This window comes from Malurus melanocephalus, unplaced genomic scaffold, assembly GCF_030028575.1.
Source record: "Malurus melanocephalus ecotype Western Australia unplaced genomic scaffold, MMel_1.1 scaffold_440, whole genome shotgun sequence".
NCBI classification, from domain to species: domain Eukaryota; kingdom Metazoa; phylum Chordata; class Aves; order Passeriformes; family Maluridae; genus Malurus; species Malurus melanocephalus.
Genome location: NW_026623672.1, coordinates 180,087 through 198,982, shown reverse-complemented (window position 1 = coordinate 198,982; position 18,896 = coordinate 180,087). Strand labels below are relative to the sequence as shown.

General features: G+C 53.8%; 2 protein-coding genes across 14 annotated transcripts in view; both read right to left on the bottom strand.

Moving 5' to 3' along the window:
* EIF4G3 (eukaryotic translation initiation factor 4 gamma 3) overlaps positions 1–1,839 on the bottom strand; it is a 137,276-nt gene extending 135,437 nt beyond the window's left edge. For 6 of the 8 annotated variants that reach the window (XM_057380232.1, XM_057380233.1, XM_057380235.1 and 3 more), the window contains exon 1: positions 1,613–1,836. In XM_057380232.1, the coding sequence (XP_057236215.1) occupies positions 1,613–1,782 (170 nt within the window). In that variant the 5' untranslated portion in view covers positions 1,783–1,836. Of the gene's footprint in view, positions 1–1,612 lie in introns of all 8 variants that reach the window. The other 2 variants (XM_057380238.1, XM_057380236.1) reach the window with 2 other exon arrangements.
* A 5,586-nt stretch (positions 1,840–7,425) lies between these two features.
* Positions 7,426–18,896, bottom strand: part of ECE1 (endothelin converting enzyme 1) — a 12,411-nt gene continuing 940 nt past the window's right edge. For 2 of the 6 annotated variants that reach the window (XM_057380246.1, XM_057380240.1), the window contains exons 2-18: positions 16,338–16,424; positions 15,278–15,419; positions 14,606–14,818; positions 13,165–13,289; positions 12,671–12,883; positions 12,389–12,580; positions 11,733–11,875; positions 11,533–11,647; positions 11,222–11,332; positions 10,875–10,973; positions 10,692–10,769; positions 10,189–10,292; positions 9,875–9,985; positions 9,679–9,746; positions 9,412–9,602; positions 9,224–9,319; positions 7,426–8,945 (exon numbers count right to left, since the gene is read on the bottom strand). In XM_057380246.1, the coding sequence (XP_057236229.1) occupies positions 8,769–8,945; positions 9,224–9,319; positions 9,412–9,602; positions 9,679–9,746; positions 9,875–9,985; positions 10,189–10,292; positions 10,692–10,769; positions 10,875–10,973; positions 11,222–11,332; positions 11,533–11,647; positions 11,733–11,875; positions 12,389–12,580; positions 12,671–12,883; positions 13,165–13,289; positions 14,606–14,818; positions 15,278–15,419; positions 16,338–16,424 (2,265 nt within the window). In that variant the 3' untranslated portion in view covers positions 7,426–8,768. Of the gene's footprint in view, positions 8,946–9,223; positions 9,320–9,411; positions 9,603–9,678; positions 9,747–9,874; positions 9,986–10,188; positions 10,293–10,691; positions 10,770–10,874; positions 10,974–11,221; positions 11,333–11,532; positions 11,648–11,732; positions 11,876–12,388; positions 12,581–12,670; positions 12,884–13,164; positions 13,290–14,605; positions 14,819–15,277; positions 15,420–16,337; positions 16,425–16,510; positions 17,774–18,681; positions 18,861–18,896 lie in introns of those variants that run through there. The other 4 variants (XM_057380245.1, XM_057380242.1, XM_057380243.1 and 1 more) reach the window with 4 other exon arrangements.

Sequence of the window (18,896 nt, the reverse complement as noted above, 5' to 3'; positions counted from 1 at the left end):
AGACCAAAAGCAACTGCCACAACAGCAAAGCCCCTTGTCCGACCGACGCACCACCAGGCTCACCCAGAGAATAAAGTTCTTTGGAAAGCCCCGCACAACCCCWAAGCCAGGCAAACTCCAGTCCTTCAACTGTCAAGGCACCCAAGTGCAACATTCCCCAGTAAAAAAGCCCCTTTCCAGACAAACCAACACCTTGCTGGGAAGATCAGCTGGCTGGCATTCCCACTCCAACTCTTGGCACATCCCTCAAAACTGAAGCATATTTTCCCTGAGCAACAGTTTTACTTACCACCACCCTGCTAACTCTGWACTGACAGCACCTTCCCACTGTTTTTATTCCTAAAGCACCCGCTGGAATTACAGAATAGCACAAACCAGGCAAAAATCACCCAGAGAAYGTCCAGAGGTTTTCACTTGACCCAAACAAATCTGTAACATCAACAATCTCATGATATAAGCAATGAATTTGYTGTCATGGCAGGGGTGATTCTTGCCGGAAGCTCAAAACAATGGACCTAAACTGATTAAAAGGCTTAGTTTTCCCACCTCCAAAATGAAAGTGAGAGCAGGAAAATGGTCACGCACAGGGAACACAATTCYGAGAGCACAGGCAGCACGGCACAGYCCTCATCAGGAAAATCACCCGGCACTTCCACCTTAAAATCCAACTCACCACCAAACATTAATGGGAAAACACACTCCTGACCGTCCCTGCACCGTTCCCAGACAACACAGCACGGAGATAGTTCACAAAGTGTGGTTTTCACTTCATACCCCTCCCCAAAACTCCAGRGAGAACAGTCAGCTTGCCACGGGATGCTGTCGGACGCTGCAAACAAAACCTCAGGCCGGCAAGCACTTTACTGCTGATCCCTGCAGTATTTCACTCCTGAATCGGGGCCTACTCGCAGCACAGAAMCGAAGACCTTTAAAAAACACTCGCAGCCCCCGCCGGCCTTTCTTTGTAGCCGCGGCCGCTTTGGTGGGGGGATTTTGGGGAGAGGGAGCCTCCTCCCCATCACGCGTGGCCTGGCAGGGAAAGCTGCTCAGTGAGACGTTCCATCTGAGATTTATTGTCACCAGCCAAGTAAGAAAAATTAAATAAAATAAATCACATTAAAATCGTCCCCGGCTGGAAATGAAAAAAAAAAGTCGCCTGGAAAAACAACAAAACCAAAGCACTTACCTGGGCAGGGCCAGAGGCAAAACTGAAGAACGATTCATAATTAAAAGTTTACCCTTGGGGTCACCGCTGCTTTGGGGGAGGGAGGAAAAGGGACCCCCGGTAAAAAGCTTAACCTCCAAACCAGCCCACTGAGGGCGTGGACAGCCCCCCTTTCCACGCACCGTCCCAGCAGGTGCAGCCCCCCTTTCCAGGGGGCCCCACACACAAACAGACACACAAAAAAGAGACGGGAACCCCTCAATAGCCCCCACTTCATACACACACCCGGCTCTGGGGGGCCCCGCGACGCTCAACCCTCCCCCAGTCTGGGGGACCCCACAGCCCCTCACCCCCCACAGGCCTGGCGGGTCCCGCAGCCCTCACCCCCCCGGCCCCTCTCGCTGTGTGGAGGGGGTGTTACCCCCAAACCCCCGGGGCAAAGGATACTGCTGGGGCGGCTGTGGCGGCAAGGCCCTGATGTTGGGGTGAGGCGCCGGCGCCGGGTGAGAGGGAGCCGGGGGGGGAGGCGGCCCCGCCGCCGCCCCGCTCCCGGGGCCGGTCCCCGCCGCCGCCGCCGCCGCGCCGGGTTTCAAAGCCGCCTTCTGCGGTAAACTCATGGCCAAGCGCAGCCACCACCCCGCGGCGGGGAGCGGGGCCGGGGGGAGCCGCGGAGCGGGCCGGGGGAGAGCCGGGGCAGCGCGGCGGGCCGGCACCGGCGCCGGTCTCCGTGACAACGCGCCTCCCGGAGGGCTCGGAAGGGGGGGCGGCTCAGGCCGCGCTGCTCATGAGCCGGCGGCGGCGGGGGGTCGCGGTCGCCCTCGCCGGGGGCAGCGGAGCCGTTCGCGGCGGCGGCTCGGGGGCGATGCCGGCGGATTTTCCTCACTGGAGTAGCGGAGCATCAAACATGGCGCTGCGGCCGCCTCCAGCTGTCCGGCCGGGCGGGCGCTCGGGCGCCTTCGGGCCGCTCCGGAGCCGCTCGGCCCAGAGCCGATCGGCGACCTTCGGCTCTTTCCGGAATCGCTCGGCCCACGGCTGATCGGCAATCTTCGGCTCTTTCCGGAGTCTCTCGTCAGACAGGGCCKCTCGGCAAACCTCGGCTTCTTCCGGAAAGGCTTTCGCGCGCGCAAGCGCCCTGTCCTACTCTCCCCCTCCCGCGCAGCCCAGTACCTTCTGTGACCTCCCGCGCTCGACAAACGTCGGCTATTTCCGGAAGACGAGGGCCGTCTTGTGAGGCATATCGGGAAGYTTCGGAAAGGCTCGGAAGCGGGATTCCCGTCCCGCTCGTAGCTCTTCGGAGCTTCTCGTTGGTCTTCGGAGTCCGTCGAGATTGGCGCGGCCGCGGCTTCGGGTGCGCTCGTCTCGTCTCGGGGAGACTTCGGCAACGTTCGGCTGTGAGGGTCCGGCCCAGGGCTGTGGGAGGGGGCCATGGGGTCCCTCAGCACTCMCCGCACCGCGGGCTTCCATGCCGGAAAACTCACCCCCAGCCCCATTTCCTGGCTTSTGGAGGGGCTGGAAGGGGTAGCACCGCAGCCCCTCCTGAGGCATCGTGAGGGCCGGCAGCCCTGAAGGCGACATGGAAGCCTGGGACCCCCTTGGCTGTGAGGGGTCCTGTAGCATCCACCTCACCGCGGGCCCGAGGAAGGGGCTTACCCCATCCCCAACCCTATTGCCAGAACTACAGCCCCCAGCCCCAGTTCCCATTCGGGGCAGCTGGCAGGGGCCACAGTGCAGCCCCTCATGAGGGCAGACAGCCCTCAGACAGGGGGGGTCAGGGTGAGGGACCCCCAGGACCRCCTAGGCAGCAAATGGGGACCCTCCAGACCTACCCTGGTGGGAACAGGTGCCCACCTTACCCCACAATCACACCAAGCCATCCTAGGGTTGCCATACCACCACCTTCACCATTTCACATCCWGCCTTTAGGACCCTCCTCACAGCCACCACCTGAGTTTGGCAGCAGCCAAGGTGGTTTGTACCATCTCAAGGAGATAAAAAGCGTCTCAGAACAGATTCTARCAGCTGCCAAATTGTCCTGACTTGTCATTACTGGCTCCCAAGGGCTCATTCCAACCCTTCCACCGTTCCTGCCATGCCGCATGTCCTAGGGAGATGCTTCCAGCACTTTCGCTGCACCCACAGGTATTACTATCCCAGTCACCCAGCCTGGGGTGCTGCTCTAGGAAACCTTCCCAGAGTTTATTTGTGTCCTGTCTGCTGCAAATTCTGAGCAGCTGCAAGTTTAGGAGGAAGATAATGCTTTAAAGCAATCACTAATAAACCCTTAAATGTGAAAACTTCTTTTATTGAAGTGAACGGCCCTCATGGTGGTGATTTCAGGCACTTGGAGAGTAACTGGTGCAACCACAGGCTGAGAAAAGAACGATAAAGGTCTTGTGCACATAAGAAAACCTACCTGAGGAGTCCCATCTGTCCCTGTCTGTACAATGGTCCTGTTTCTACACAGAGCAGTAAATTTCAGTTTTAAATACACATATGAAAGTGGAGAATCTGGACTGGGTGTTGTTCACCGGAGCAAAACTCAGCACAGTGGGCAAAAAAATAGTTGAAAGCTCCTTTTTGAGTCAAACTCTGAGTTAATGAACAATAGGGTTGTGCTGGGCAGGTTTAGGACACACAAGGATTGCAATGTATCCAGAAGCTCTCCATCCTCTGAGGTGTGTTCTCAGAATGAAAGGTAGGAACTGCCATACCAATCTCCATTAAAAGCAGCCCTTTAACTGGAATATTTTCTTACTTAGGTGCTACGGGAGGGTACAGCCATCTCCTGCAGTGCCAGCAGGTATTAGTGGGGGAAGGAGAGGTGACTCATGTGCTGCTTAGTGTCCCTTTCTGTGCTTTTTGTTCTGCATYGGGGTAAGGAAAATACCTGGGAGGCGGTCAGCTCATACCTACCTCACACCGCCTGTGGGAAATGRGGGAAAATAGGAAACACTTGAGGTTTTTTTGAGGGGAAAAAGCCCAACCAAGCCCTGCCAGCCTGTAAAGAAGTCCTGAGAAGGGAATATTTCCATCTGGACCCAGGAGCAAATATTTAGAGGGAGCTTTGACTGTTTTTTTCTGAGTCAGTTTTCCTCAGCAGCCTTCAGCCTGCCATATTAACTGATTCCCCAACAGGAAAACTGAAGAGAAATAAGAATGACCTAAAAGAAAGGTCAAGTACCCCTCCACTCCCCAGAAAAAAAGGAGCTTCTCTCATGGTGTGTGATTTGCCCAAGGAACTAATWGATCTCCCAGCATCCCAGAGAGCTGTTGTGTTGACAGCACACCTCTCCTGCTGGGAACACAATTCTCCCTTCCCTACTGGTAAAGACTTGGCTATTGTGTCTTGGAGGGTGCAAGTAGAGCTGTGTGTTCTGGGGTTGCTGGTGCCATCCCATGACCATCTCCATGCATGGCCCCTCTCTGGGTAACCTCTTTTGTATGGAAGGAAATTCATCTCAGAAGCAAATTGACATCTATGTCTGCCTCTGTTCTGCAGAAACAACTGTTTGTAAACACAAGAGAACTTCCAAGCTCCAGGATCTTTGGATGTAGCATTTTTTGCCTGTGTAGAAAGGAACARAAAATGGCATTTTCACTACATTGTCTGCTGAATCTCCCAAAACGTGCTGGCCAGGCTCCTAGCTCTGCCTTAAAGCGTTTCCAGAGTCAATGTCTCTCCCCAGCCATGTTTTTCCCTACTTTTTAATTTTTCCTGAGAAGAAAAAGCAGATATGTTTTTCTTCTACCCCACATAGGATGATTTGGCCAACAAACCCTGCAGATTTTAGCACCTGAGTGAGTTCCAGCTCCATTCACACCCTTTTCCCCGCCTCTCCRTTTCTTTTTTCCTTCTCTTTTTCCTGCTAGCTTTATTAGCACCTGGGAACCCTTGGGTCACCATRGGCACTGGAGCCTACAGTGCTGACCTCCTGTTTTGGAGCATCACCAGACTTTTCTCCAGTCCCATCAGTCTCTTGTGTACTTGACACAGCAGGGACACAACCCCACAGCACAAAGTATAGTGGCAATGTGGAACTGTTGGTGAACTTAGGAAAATTTGGGGTTTTACCAGAAAATGACTGCTTTCCTGGAGGAATACTCACAAAGAGAGAAGCATAAAGCACRAAGCCATGGTCCTGGGAGTAAGTGAGGAGACACAGCCTTGCTATGGTTGGCTCTGAGTGAAAACTCACAGTGATCAGAATGAGCAGGTCCCAGCTGTGAGGTGGGATTTAGAAACCTGCTCCCCACCTCCCACTCTCTGTCCTATTTCCTTCAGGGAGGTGTGGCTTGTTCAGGGAAGCTTTTGTCCCTAAAATGTGGTTGTCCCAGTAAGTGACCTCAGCACCATTGTTGTATGTCCGGGGTCAGATCCTACCTGGAAGGAACACAGCAGGAAGGAGAAGGGCAGTTCAGGTGGTTGGGTTTCAGCCTCTCACCTCTCAAAGGCTGTCTCAGCCCCACCAAACCTATGAACAGCCTCCATTTCCAGCTCAGTTTGGATGCTCCATCATGCTCCAAGTGCCCTCTTTCATCCAGCACAGCCCAGCAGCACCTCCCTCTTTTGGCTTCTCCTGCTTCCCTCCCCCTCACCCCTGATCCTCTTTCAACACCCTCCAGACAAAAAAAAAAAAAAAAAACAAAAAAACCAAAAAAAACCACTCAACATTAAACAAAACCCAAAATCCTGCTTGGAGCTTTCCCCGCTCCTCCCCCTGCTTGGGCTCAGCCGTTGGAAAAACGTCTTGGCCCTCCAGGGCATGGTTGAGTGCAAAATAAAGCAAATACCACCCAGGACCAGGCAAGCCCACACCAGGTGCTGGCRCAGAGCAGGATGATTCACCTCTTGCCCGCTCTCCCTATGCCTGGCAGCCTCCCGGGAAGGAAAACTCCCACCACCAGCTCCCAGCCCAGCACGGGAAGCCATGACCACGGTGTCTCCCACCACAACACAGCTGAGGGTCACCCTGAAGTCCTTGCTGCCCTGGGGCTGTCCATCACCAGCCTGGTCCCTCCYTGCAAGTAAGCCCCAGAGAGCTAAAGTATTTCCTTTTTCGATGGTTAMACCACTTCTAACACCATCTCCTTGTGATAGCTATGCTCCCTTGCCTGGGAAAACACCCTCTCATCCCAGCCCCACTCTCCCCACTTCATTTCTCTACGCCTTACACACGCACTGCTTCTCTTTCCCTAGGAATGCAGGTATTCCACCACAATTTTAACACATAGGGCTACATCCAGAGCGAAATAGGACTCTGGTAACATCGCTGGCTCCTGCCAGCCCAGCACTGGAGYGTGGAGGCAGCGATTTTCTCGGCTCCACCGCCCTCTGTGGGTTTGCGCCATTCTCAGGCAGATCCAGGGACAACATCAGCCACAGATGCCCTCCAGCGCTGCAGGAAACCAAGGGCCTCACACGGAGTTGTGCAGGCAGAAAGTGAGTACTATTACTACATTTTGATCCCAAAGGAGTGAGAAAACACGGTAAAAAAATCAGAGGGATATTTTAATGTCTTATTTAGGCAACATCCTTCTCCCCAGCTCGCTGCTGGCTCAGTCCTGCCCATGGCAGCAGAAGAAACACCCTGCATTCCCAGAAGTTTGCTACCAATGGGCCACAGCCTCCTGGTTTTGCCCCAAATCCAGCCCCCAATAACAATTTCAAGGCTAAATAGCAAAGAAATACCCAGCACTTGGCTTAGTTTATATGGCCATCAGCCCTGCCAGGTGCTGGGTGAGGCTTGCAGGGAGCCAGCAGTCCAGGTCCTGCCTTGCATTTTTTGGGCAAGCCTGATAAAGCCATGGAGCATCTGCTTGGAGTGAACGTTGGCCTGTGTTACGGAGCTGGCACCATCCTGCTAGCATCACTGAGCTATAAACAAGGCAGTTTGGAGAGAAACCCATGTGGGGCCTATGCCACTGGATCCAAACACAGCCCAGCTGGCCAAAAACTCACCCGGGAGGAAGGAAAAGCATCCGGGAAAGACCTCCCTGCTGGGGAGCTGCATGGGGCCAGGCCATAGTGATGGAAAGCAAAGAACCACCTGCAGTAAGAGTGAGTTAGTTTTTTGGGGAAAAAACCCTGGATTTAGCCTCCAAAAGAGGCAGCAGTCACTAAGTGCAGGCTGGGAAAAGGCTCCTTGGCTCAGTTTTGTCAGCACAGGATGGTCTCAGTGGCATGGACAGGGAAAAAAACAYAAATAAAGGGATGCATGCCCTCCTGCTGTAAGAAAGTATGAGTCATGATCAGCTCCAAATCCAGTAAAAASTATTTATTATTTCAATTACAATAAGCCCCATGTGTAGGGTGAAAAAATAGTTACAAAAACCAGCCCCTTCCATCCCTCCCTTTACATATAAATATTAAAAATGCCTCTCTCTCTCTGCTTTCTGTCTAGAGCACAAAGGTGACAACACGCAGCACCTGACTGCTCCTGTCAGTACTTTCCCCTCAAAATGAGTATTAAAAACATCCCTTTAAAAAGTCCCTCCGTTCCATCCTAATCACTTCTCACACCAGTGTGAAACCAGTTGTGGAGGGATGGAGTTTGGGGCCACGTGGTGATTCTGGGCGTGCAGTTTCCCAGGCAGAGGGTAGGCTCGGCGCAAGAGAAGCAGTGGCAGGAACCRCCTGCACTTGTCTGTGGAAGCTTTTGTGCCAGGAAATCCTGGCTGGCCTCMCTTCAGAGGGGACAAGAGGGTGAACAGGATGCTTTATCCACCCTGTCACCATCTTGATTACATCTTTGGCACATCAATTTTTCCCTTTACCCTCTGAAATTAAAGCTAATCCCAGGAGCCACAGCATCCCAGCACAACCTCTGTGACTTGCAGCATCCTCCATCCCTGTCCCCAGGACTGCTGTCCCTAAATTTTCCCATCAGCATCCTCTGAGGACAGTCCCTCCTGGAGAAACACAGGATCCAAGACTGAGATRTTATATCCGTGGCCCTGTTCAGCTTCCCTGGCCAAGGGACTGTTACCACAGGGTACTGCGCCTACAGCTGCACTAAGTAAAAAAAAAATTAATAAATATACTAATCTTTTACTAAAAAAAAGCTTTTAAATGCATTTTCCCTGAAAATTTCCAGTGTATTCCACAATGCATGAAAAAAAAAAAGTATTTCTCCCCCCCAAAAAAATATATCTTAAAATATTTTCCACCCCTTGTGCGCATCTTTGGAGAGAAGGTGGTACATCGAGTGTATTTAAACACGCAGACAAACCTGCCAGTGTCAGGGGTTCCCTTTATCACCTCCAAAACCAGAGGGGTTTTGCTGGGKTGGTGGGTCAGGCTGGAAGGCTATGTATGTAAATACAGGCAGTGCCCACGGACGCATGTGCCTCAACATGTGCCCAGTCATGGTGGGGATGGAAAGACCCCCAAACTGAAGTAATTTCACCAACAAGACGGAGGGGTGAGAAGTTTTCACAGTGGATCGAACCTCGGACGATGCCGGGGAYGCAGACAACGCTCCAGCTGTACAGTTAAGCTCTCCGTGGCATGGAGAAGTGGTTTGAGCCTCCAAGGACCAGGGAAATCCAGCCATCAGCAGAGGACAAAGCAACCAGCAGCTGGCTCCCTTGGGCACTTCGCCCATCACCAGACTTCGCACTTCTTGAGGGGATTCATGGGGGAGCCAGGGGGGCAGCTGAAGTGYTCTGCAAACTCCCGGGAGTTGGAGACAGTGCCAATGACGCGGAAACGTGAGGGGCTGTGGGGGTCGGTGATGAGCCCCTCGTGTGAGCTCTCCGGTGTGCGAACCGAACACCACACCTGCCAATGGAATGCGAGCGTCTGAGTACTGACACCTACTACCACAGGGCCAGCTCGGTGCCAAATCCAACCTCTCTGCCTGCATGATGGGCACCAAGGAAGCTCAAGCTTCAGCTCTGTCTTACTTTGTAATCAGCACCACCCCAATCTTGTTCTTCATCCACTGCATCATCACTGGAGGACTCAGTTTTGCCATCACGCCCTCTCAACTCCATCTGTGAGTGCTCCACCCCCAAAAACCTGTGCGCCCACCCTCCCAAGGTTGCCATGTGACCTACCTGTGCAAAGCCAACAAAGAAGAGCTGGTAGTTGGTGAGGCCGAGAGTTGGGAGTGTTTCTTCATCCCCATTCTTTTTCAGCCAGTTTTGATATGCCTGAAGACCAGTGAGAACAGCGGGCTCAAGAGACAGCACCAATCTCAGCACACCGTGTCCCCCTTTGTATCTCCCCAGCCCTGTGGTCCTACCCGGTAGGCGGCCTTGAGGCCCCCATTGTCGGCAATGTTCTCCCCAAGGGTGTGCTTGCCATTGACTGCCTCGCCATTGACAGAGTAGTTGCTGTACTGCTCCACCATGCACGCTGTCTGATGCTTGAAGGCCTCCACCGAGGAGTTCTTCCACCAGGGACGCAGGTTGCCATCCTTGTCATATTCCCGGCCTGCAAAAACACAGTGGATTCTTTGTTTCATACTGGCCATCCCTCCAGCCGCCCACGCACCTGGCCCTGGTCATACCTTGGTCATCAAAGGCGTGTGTCAACTCATGGCCCACCACCACACCGATCCCACCAAAATTCAGGGACCTGCAGAAGGGTGATGCAGAGATTAAGAAAGCAGCTTCTGCTCCCYGTAGCCATGAAACTCAGCCTCAGATTCGGGTACAGGAGGAAAGCTGGGAATCCTGCCCTCTCTGTTTTCCCATGGCYCTTACTTGGGGGATGCACGGGTGTAAAAGGGGGCTTGGAGGATGCCAGCAGGAAAGACAATCTCGTTCTTGGTGGGAGAGTAATATGCATTGACCGTTGGAGGTGTCATGCTCCACCTGCAGAGACAGAAACACCACTAACATGGAAGCACAAACCATAACCAGTGTTTGCTCCAACAACACCCACTTTTGTTGAAAAGCTCTTGTCCTAAATTTAACTCCCCGAAACCAGCACAAGTTGGCAAACACCAAATGCCAGTGCTCCACATATGCTGATATTCCCCACAGAGTACAACAGGGAAGTGGAGCAGAGGACTTACTGGTCCCGGTTTGGCGGTTTCCGGAGTTGGTCAGCYGTGACCCTGGCTGAGAAGTTGTAAAACTGCATGACGTTCTCGAAGTAGAGGTCGGACACAGCCTCATACTGCAAAAGAACAAGGCGTGAGTGGYGTGTGGTGATTACTCAGCCTCACTCCTCTCTCCACGGTCACATCTGAGCCTCCAGAGCCAGCAGAATTACAGTTTCTCCTGYTTCTCCTCCTCTCCAACATCTGCGGAGTCTCTGGAGGGCAATGAATCATCATTGGCACCTCCATTGTGTGAATCACCATTGTGGCTCCTCCTTTTCCCAGGCAAGGATCCCAAGAGCCCTAGCCACCCCAGGACTGGCCCACAGCTCTCTGCAAGTYCCCACAGAAGGGCCAAGGACACCAGAGAGACCCTTCTGGAGGAAACCTGGGGTTCAAGGCCGCCCTGAGGCCATGGTGATGTGGGCACATTTTGTACATCCTACAGAAGAGTCAGATGTATCAGATCAACTCACGTCATTAAAGACTTTATCCAGCTCCTTGGGGTCCATGATGAACTTGGGGTAGCCAATCATGTTGTAGATAGCATCTGCCTGAGGGGTGAAAAGGACCAGAGTGCTTTTCGTGCAAGGGATGGAAAGGYAGGCTTGGATCCACTACACTCCACCCTTACCCTCTCCCCAGCGCTGCYACCTCACCTTCTCTTTGGCTGATTTCCTCGTCTCCTCATCCATCCACTGCAGAGTCTCCAAGCTTTCCTCGAAGGCCGTTTTAATCTCCRCGATCATTTCCTCTGCCTAGACAAAACAAGGCAGCACAGTGTCAGTCCAGAGAGCTGGTTTCCTGTCCCAGAGAGGTCAAGGACCTTCAACATGAGGGGGAGGAAGAGGCTGGGAGGCCAAGACTACACATGGTGAAAAACCTAGCACACAGAGATGCACGATGAATGCAAGGTGGACAGAGAAACATTGTCTGCCTCACAGTTCCACCATTGTAGCAGCTTTCCCAGCACGAGGATGTCCACGCTGCTGCCTTGGGAACGTACCACCTTCTTGCTGTCCTCAGCAAAGGTGGCCTTGACGAACATGGCCCCCAGGGCAAAGCCCAGGTTGTTGTCCGTGTCACTGATGCAAAACTTCCAGCGTGGGAGGCAGCTCTGCATGGGACAAGAGGTGGTCATCAGCAATGACACAGAACAAAACTCTCAAAATTCCTACCCCTTGCTCCACCTAGCCCATCCATCCCCCTGCCACCCCAAAAGCTGCCCCACATCTCTACTGTTTGGAGAGGGCCTTGACATAAATAGCCATCACCACTTTAACGGTGATTCACAGGCACCAGGGACTCCATCCTCACCTTCTTTGTCCCATACATCACTTCCATGAACTTTTCCTCAGCATCCCGGAAGCGCTGGTCAAGTAGTGGGCTGGTTTTCCGCACCAGGTTCCAGATCATGTAGTTGTTGAGGAGACTATGGCAAGAGGTGGTGAGTAGGGAGCAGCACATTCCTGCCCACCTTGGGTACCTGGGTCTCTGTACAGGCTGGGGGTTCTCACCACTTATCCGTGGCCAAGATGAGGTCAGACACCTGCTCCAGGTACTCCTTGGCATAGACCACGACGGGCTCCGACTCATTGAGCTCCACAGGGTAGAAGACCGTCGAAAGGAAGGGCATCCAGTCCACAGCTGGTGCCAGCTCCTGCAAAAGCCACAGTCCTACCATGGACCCAAAAATCATCAGAGGGGGTGGCAGCTGCTTTTCAAGCTGGAATCGGCTGCATCAATCCCTGTCTGATGGATTCAGCTGATTTTGCAGAGGCCAGTTCCCATAACAGCAACATCCTTGAAAGGTCAGAAGGGAGTAAACAATTTTCTCTTACAAAGGAAAAGAAAGTGGGTTGGGTGTCAGAAATGCTGACACAACTCATCAGAGCCCCTTTAGGGACACTGGGAGATGACCAGGCTGACATCCAAGGGCAGAAGTGCCAGGAGGATGTACGTGTCGCAGTAGGATGGCTGCTGGCCCCAGGGGTGGTCCAGAAGGAGGTCGGGAGGGAGGGTCAGGGTGGGATTTCCCCAAGGAGGACATGGGCCAAGCTGTTGCACAAGAGCTTCCCAGGCTGCATCAGCAGAGCAGCTGCGTCACCTCCACCAGTCCACCCCGCTTCCTAAAACACGGCAGAATGGGGAAGCTCACCAGTTCCATCCCTACCTTTAGGTCTCCTGCTGTCATTTTATGGTAGATCACCTCCTCATCCCGGTGCTTCTCCTGAGGGATGGTGATGTTGGCCAAGGCCGTCTCAAAGTCCAATATCTGCTGCATCTGCTGCCGCGTTGACTCCTCATCAGCGCCTCCCAGGAACATCCCCAGCTGCACCATGTAGTTCAGGTACCCAGCGAGCACCTGTGTGGTCGGACAGGTGGGATCAGCACAGCAGGTGCCACCTACCCACAGCATCCYGCCAGCCAACCCACATTTCCCCTGACCCCTCACCTTCTCATTCTCTGTCTTGTTCAGGTAGTAATCCCGCGATGGCAGGCCCAGCCCCGACTGATCCACCTGGATGACGTTGCTGTTGGAGTTCTTGGAGTCAGCACTGACGTAGACGGAGAAGAAGGGCGAGGTGCGGTAATGTGCTGTCACCTCTCGMAGCGTCTTGTTGAAGTTGTTACCAGTCCAGGTACCCGTGATGTTCCAGCCTCCCAGCTGGGGACAGACAGCAACCAACTTTTGGGTAAGGAACAGCCATTTGGAATTGCTTCAATATCCCCTCAAAATCCATTCTGGAGGGATACATCTTGCAGAGGGGCTAAAAACCCACATTATATGGTTATAAATCCCTGCCTCTGCCTGCCTCCCCTGGGGGATAGTCTTCTGCAGGAAGCACCAAGAATGGAGTCTGGAGGGTGCTGGGATTGCCCATGACTAAGCTTTTCACTCCATTTCGCAGAGGGAAATTGTGTTTTTCCACAAGGACTGGGACGAACCTTTTGGATGAGGTCCATGAGCGGGATGGCATGCAGCTCCTCGATCTTGCTCTCATTCATGCAGGCTTGGTAATAGCGCTGTGCCTTGCGCTCAGCCTCACTCGACACATTGGCTGTGGTGTTCTCTGTGGGAGGTACCCAGGGACAATCACAGGGAATCCCCAAGGATAGGCATCCAGCTCCTGTGGAGGCTGCTGAAGCACACTGGAGCTTCCATCCTTCCACCAGAAGAATTTAGGTCCATTCTGGGCAAGGCCAGGCTCCAAAAAGACACCAAGAATTAACCCAACAGTCCCCACCATGACCATGGAGAGGATCCCATTGGTCCCAGCCCTTCCTGGCCTCCTGCTTCTGTCTCCTTTCCCACCCACAGTGACTGTTCCAACTCTTTGGGGACAAAAGATAAAGAAAGAAAAACAAAAAGTATTTTTCCAGCAGCTCTGAGATTCTCAACATCATCCAGCCCCCTGTGCTGCCCTTGCCTCTGTGCTGGTGCTCTCCAGACCTGTATTATTTATTCCTGCAAAAAGGAACAATAAACCCATTTTTCTCTTCTGCCTCCAAAACCTTCCTTTCACCTCCCCAGCTAAAAATCTGCTTGCCAAGAGGGTTTTTTGGTGTTTTTAAAATTTATTTTCTTGATGACACAGCTTGCACCTTTGGCTTTCCAGCTGTCTGGTTTTATTAACTAAAGGTCCCTCAGCTCCAAGGAATTCAAGGAAATGCCGAACATGACCACTTGGCTAGAGGCCCAGTCCCTTCTCCCAGTAAAACCAGCGTCAGATTTCTGCGGGAAAAGCCAGGGACCCCTTCTCTCAAAAGACAACACTCTTCCCAAACCTTCTCTTTCCAGATAATCAGCCCAGGCGCAGTGGAAAGTGCTGATAAGGAGCCAGTTGTTTGTTCAAAGCTTGAACAAACCGTCCCTGCCAGTTGCCTGGATAAGCTGCCCTGCTTCAGTGTTCGCATGCAGAGGCTGAGTCCTTTGCTGGGGAAGTTTCGGCCCCCCAAAAATGGCCATATTGGCAGCCAGTGTTCTGAAAGGCTACTCACAAAGGCTGGAATAAGGAAAAAAGTACATCCTTGGAGTAATACTGGGGCACTACAGYCTCTGGATGCAGTCTGGAGTGCAAATCCTGAATTTCAGAGCTCCTGGGAATGCCACCATAGGATTAACAGAGCAGAAGCCAGGACCTTTTTCCCTACTCGGCATCAAAGAACAGCAAAACATCACAGTCAAAAATCTCAGGACCATCTAGGACAGCAAGCACAGCCAGGATCTGTTTCTCAATGTCCTGACAGCATGTGTGTCATGGACTGTTACAACTTGATGCTGGAGCTCAATTCCAACCTCATATTCCCATCCACATGGTTTTGGCATCCCCTGGACCTAACGGGGCCCCTGAGCCATCACAGGGTCCCACCACTCCTGCGCACTCACCCAGCAGGTGCTTCATGATGGCCTGATTGTGCTCCCAAAGGTTGTTGAAGGTGCCCCAGCGCGAGTGACCRTCAGGGAGAGGGTTGGCCTTGATCCAGCCCCCACAGGCGTAGCTGAAAAAGTCCTCGCAGGGATTCACCGTGCGGTCCAGTGAGCTGAGGATGGAGCTGGTGAYGGAGATGCAGGCTTCCGACAGGCACACAGTGGGCGGCCCTGGATGGGGCAGGTTCAGTTCCTCTGCTGCAGCCAGATAAGCAGCACCCCAGAGCATCCTGCCCCGCACCCAAGGATGTGGGCAAATACCCACTTGATGCATTAACATCGTGCTCCAGGGCCAGCAATATGGACTAGCATCCTGACCTGTGCCTGAGGATTCTACSCAATCATCCCACCCCAAGGCAAGCATCTCATCTTATGCCCAAACATCCTGCCCAGTGCCCAATCATCCACCCTGGGGCGGAGGATGCAGGGAAACTGTCCATCCTGTGCTCAAGCATCAAGCTCCAGGATAAAGGGTCAGAGGAACGCCTTACACTGCATCTGAGCATCTCACCCTGGGGCAAGGGATAGAGGTGAGCATCCCACCCAAATACCAAATATCCCGTTCTGGCAACTCCCCAGCAACCCACCCCGGTCAAGGGGGCAGGATCCCTGCCCAGTGTGAGGACTTACGGGCTCTGTACTGGAAGACAAGTCCCAGCAGACAGGCCACGAGCAGCACTGCCAGCACTCCCACCAGCAGCACCAGCCGCCTCTCAGCACGTGTCCGTTCGGCCCAGCATCCCCGGCTGCTCCGYGAGCCGCGGAAATTCACCTGAGGGAAGAGCAGCGTCGTCTCCCCGCTGGCAGAAAAACTCACTGATGCAGACCCCATTTTGCTCCCTACAACCCACAGCACAAATTTAGCCCCAGCAAGCAATCCGCCATGGATCGGGCTGGGGAAGGCAGCAGCTGCCTTCCAGAAACCAGGCAGGAAGGGCAGCACAATGGCAGGAAAGGGAGCGGGACGAGCGTTTCGGAGGGCTCACCTGCTGTCCAGTGCCACCCCGAACCCCTCCTCAAGCACAGCATARCCCCACGGCTGTCCCCGTCCCTGCTGCCAGCACTGGGACAGGGTGGGGGCTGCACCGGGAAGTGCCTTAACAGGATACTCCCACTCAGCCGAAAAACATCCCCAGGAAACATCTCGACGTTATGGCAAGCAGACACAGCCCCGCCGGGARAAGTAAAAACACATTTGGGGCAGAAACCACCATTCTAGAGACTGACAGGAGATGTGACTGGGGCCAGGACAGAGAGTRTCTCTCCAGACCCAAATCTTTCCCGGTGAGACCGACATTGGCAACCGTGGGTTTTTTTCTAGCCACCCTCAGCTCTTTTTAAGCTGCTTTTCCACTGCTTGGGAGGAATTAACCTAATCCCCTTTTGTGTGGGGACAAAACTCCCAGTGCTGTGATAATTGCTCACCCTGGCCACASTGGGAAGGGATTTGATCAGCAGAAAAACTGGGAGGTGGAGTGCTGATACAGTGGAGCCAGGATAYGGCCCTGCTGGCTCCCCATGCCAGGAGGGGAGCAAAGGGCAGCAATGGCAGGAGCCAATACGGCTCTGCCCACACTGGACTTTACCCCCCAGACACTGGTCCCAGGCAGAAAACCCTTCTGTACCCTCTTTGTTGYTTGCCAGGACACAAAATCCCCCTTTTCCCCCTAAAAGACACATGAAGCTATACCTGGAAGCCATTGGGGTATCCATCACCATCACCAAGGGATTCCAGGGGGTCTTCATCATCCAGCGTTGCYCGCTTGTAGGACGACATCTGCACAGGGAGAACAGCAACGGAGGCGCTCAGCAACCGGGGTTGAGGAAGAGGAGGAGGATGAAGAACAAGGAAGGTTTACGCACCTTCTAAAGCCGCCTCCTCCTCTGGAGAGCAAAATCCCGAATGGCTCTGAGGTAGTAAAGCACTACACAAACGCCGGAGGACGGTTATGGAAAGCAAAGAGGGCCGAAGCCAAGAGCTGAGCAAAGCCGAAACCCGCCTCGCTTTCCCCCGGGGCCGGGTTGTGCAACCTCCCCTTCAGGCTGGAATAAAGCCGGATCCACCTCCGCCCTGCAGTGGGGAGAGGGGAACCCCCTGTGCCAGGGAGCCCTGGAGTGCCAGGTACCTGGGAAAGGCTGGCAGCAGAGAAAATGGCTTTTCACCCCGGCGCTACTGGCTCGCTCGCACTCCACGCCCCATCTGTGAACTCTGCACACTGTGCAACACCTGGCCAGGTCCCTGCAAGCACCCGAAGGCGACAGCACCAGCAATTTCAGCTGTGGAAGGGCTCCCTCTCAGTGCCGTATCCCCTGGGCATTATCTTGTGCCCGTGCCCGGCTCTTATCTCATCCCCCGGCAGAAAAACAAGGAAAACCTCACTGGTTGGCAGCCAGCCCTTATCGTGCCGCCGCCGTTTCCTTCCCCCTGGCACTGCCCTGCCGTCCAGAAGGAGAAAACAACCCTTCCACTCACCACCGAGCACCCMAAAATCCACCCTGACCCTCCCACTGATGGCCCRAGTAGCACCACTCATATCCCTTCACCCCAATCAATGCAGGGAGGGSGTTTACATACATCTGGATGTCCCCATCCCGATGCCATCAATCCCAAAGGGATTGAGTTGATCCAAACCCGGCACAGCTGTGCCTCAGTTTCCCCTGGCAGAATGAAAGCACCAGTTCTCCACCTTGTTTTCAACAGCAGCATTCCCAAACCTCCCCTTGCACACTCAACAACCAATCCCATCCTCTCCCTGGATCCCAAATCCCAGCCTCAGTTTAATTAACCATAAAACCCACCTGGGGAAGAGGAAGGGTTAAAACAAAAAGGTGGTTTCTTTCCTTGGTTGTAGCAAAATCTCTTTGCAGCCCCAAAACATCCCCTGGGTACCAGGCACCAACCTGGAGCCTGAGAACCGTGGGGCAAAAGAGCCTCAACTGCAAGATTTTATCGAGGGGAAAATCTGCGTTTAGAKCCTATTTTTTTCCAACTCCTTTTAGTACTTTGCACATGGCTGAAACTGGCAGCTCTGGGCACAAATCCCCACTATTGCAGTGGGGCAATCCATGAAGCCCCCATGGCTCCGCAACACCAAATTCCTGGAATCCCAGCTTTCACTCCAATTCCTGAGGAAATGCAATTTTTTTTTCCCTCAGCAATCGCCCCACCGCGCCTACCCCAGCCTGAAAGCAGAAGAAAAAGGACAAAAAAAAAGAAACAAAACCCAACCCCCTTATGTTCTCCTTTCACAAGGGATGTGCYGGCTCAAGCCTGTATCACCCATCAGAGAATCCAAATTGAACCCGAGCTCCCTGCTGGGGAGGCATTGGGATCGACCCCCAGCACCCTTAATTTGGGGGGAAATGGGGCCCGGGAGGTATTTTTAACACTCGTACCCTCCATATTGGGGGCACAGTAGCACCTATGGGTGCTCCCCACCTTTCTCCAGCTCGTGAAGAGGCAGCACTCCTTTTTTGGGACAAAAAGGGGTAGATTTTGTCATACACCTCCCTCTTCTAAGCCGTCGTTTCAATCTGAATAAAAACGCGTTTTCCCAGCTCCAAGAGGGTGGGGGGCACCCAGGGGTGTGCGGGGAGAGGGGCACCCACACCTTAACCCCCYACACAAGGGATCTGCACTCTCCTTACAACTTATAAAAATCTCATCATTACCTTAAATAGCCATGATTTGCCCCAAATCGCTCCTTCGCTTTATAAACAATAAGCCCCACGTGCTCGGAGGGCGTACACCCCCAGAAAGGCTGGGGGTCCCCCCGCACCCGGCTCGGCCCCCGGGACAGCCCCCGCCGCTCCCGGGCACCCCGAGCTCCGCCGGCTGCTTTCAATTCCCGCCCGGACGCCATTTCGGAGCAGCCACGGCCACGATCGCCATAGCGATTCCTCCCCTCGCCAAGCCCCTCCGACCCTCCCACTCCCCCCCGAGCCCCGCCAAGTCACCCCCGCACCCCCAAAGCCCCGTCCGGCAAAGCGGTGCCCGCCCACCCCTCTCCCAGCACCCATGAGTGCCCCCGCACCTCCACAGCCCGGAATCAGCGCCTAGCCAGGCTCAGCCTGGTAATTAGGATGTCCGGGGGTAATTAGCAACCCCTGGTGTTAATTAGGGGTGCCAGTGTTAACTAAAGGTATTGGAAAGGGGAGTTGGGGGAGCTTCCCGTTTTGCAGGGAGCCCCGGCTGCAGATAAATTAATTTTTAAAAACCCCAAACTTAATAAAAAGCAGCAAAAATAGG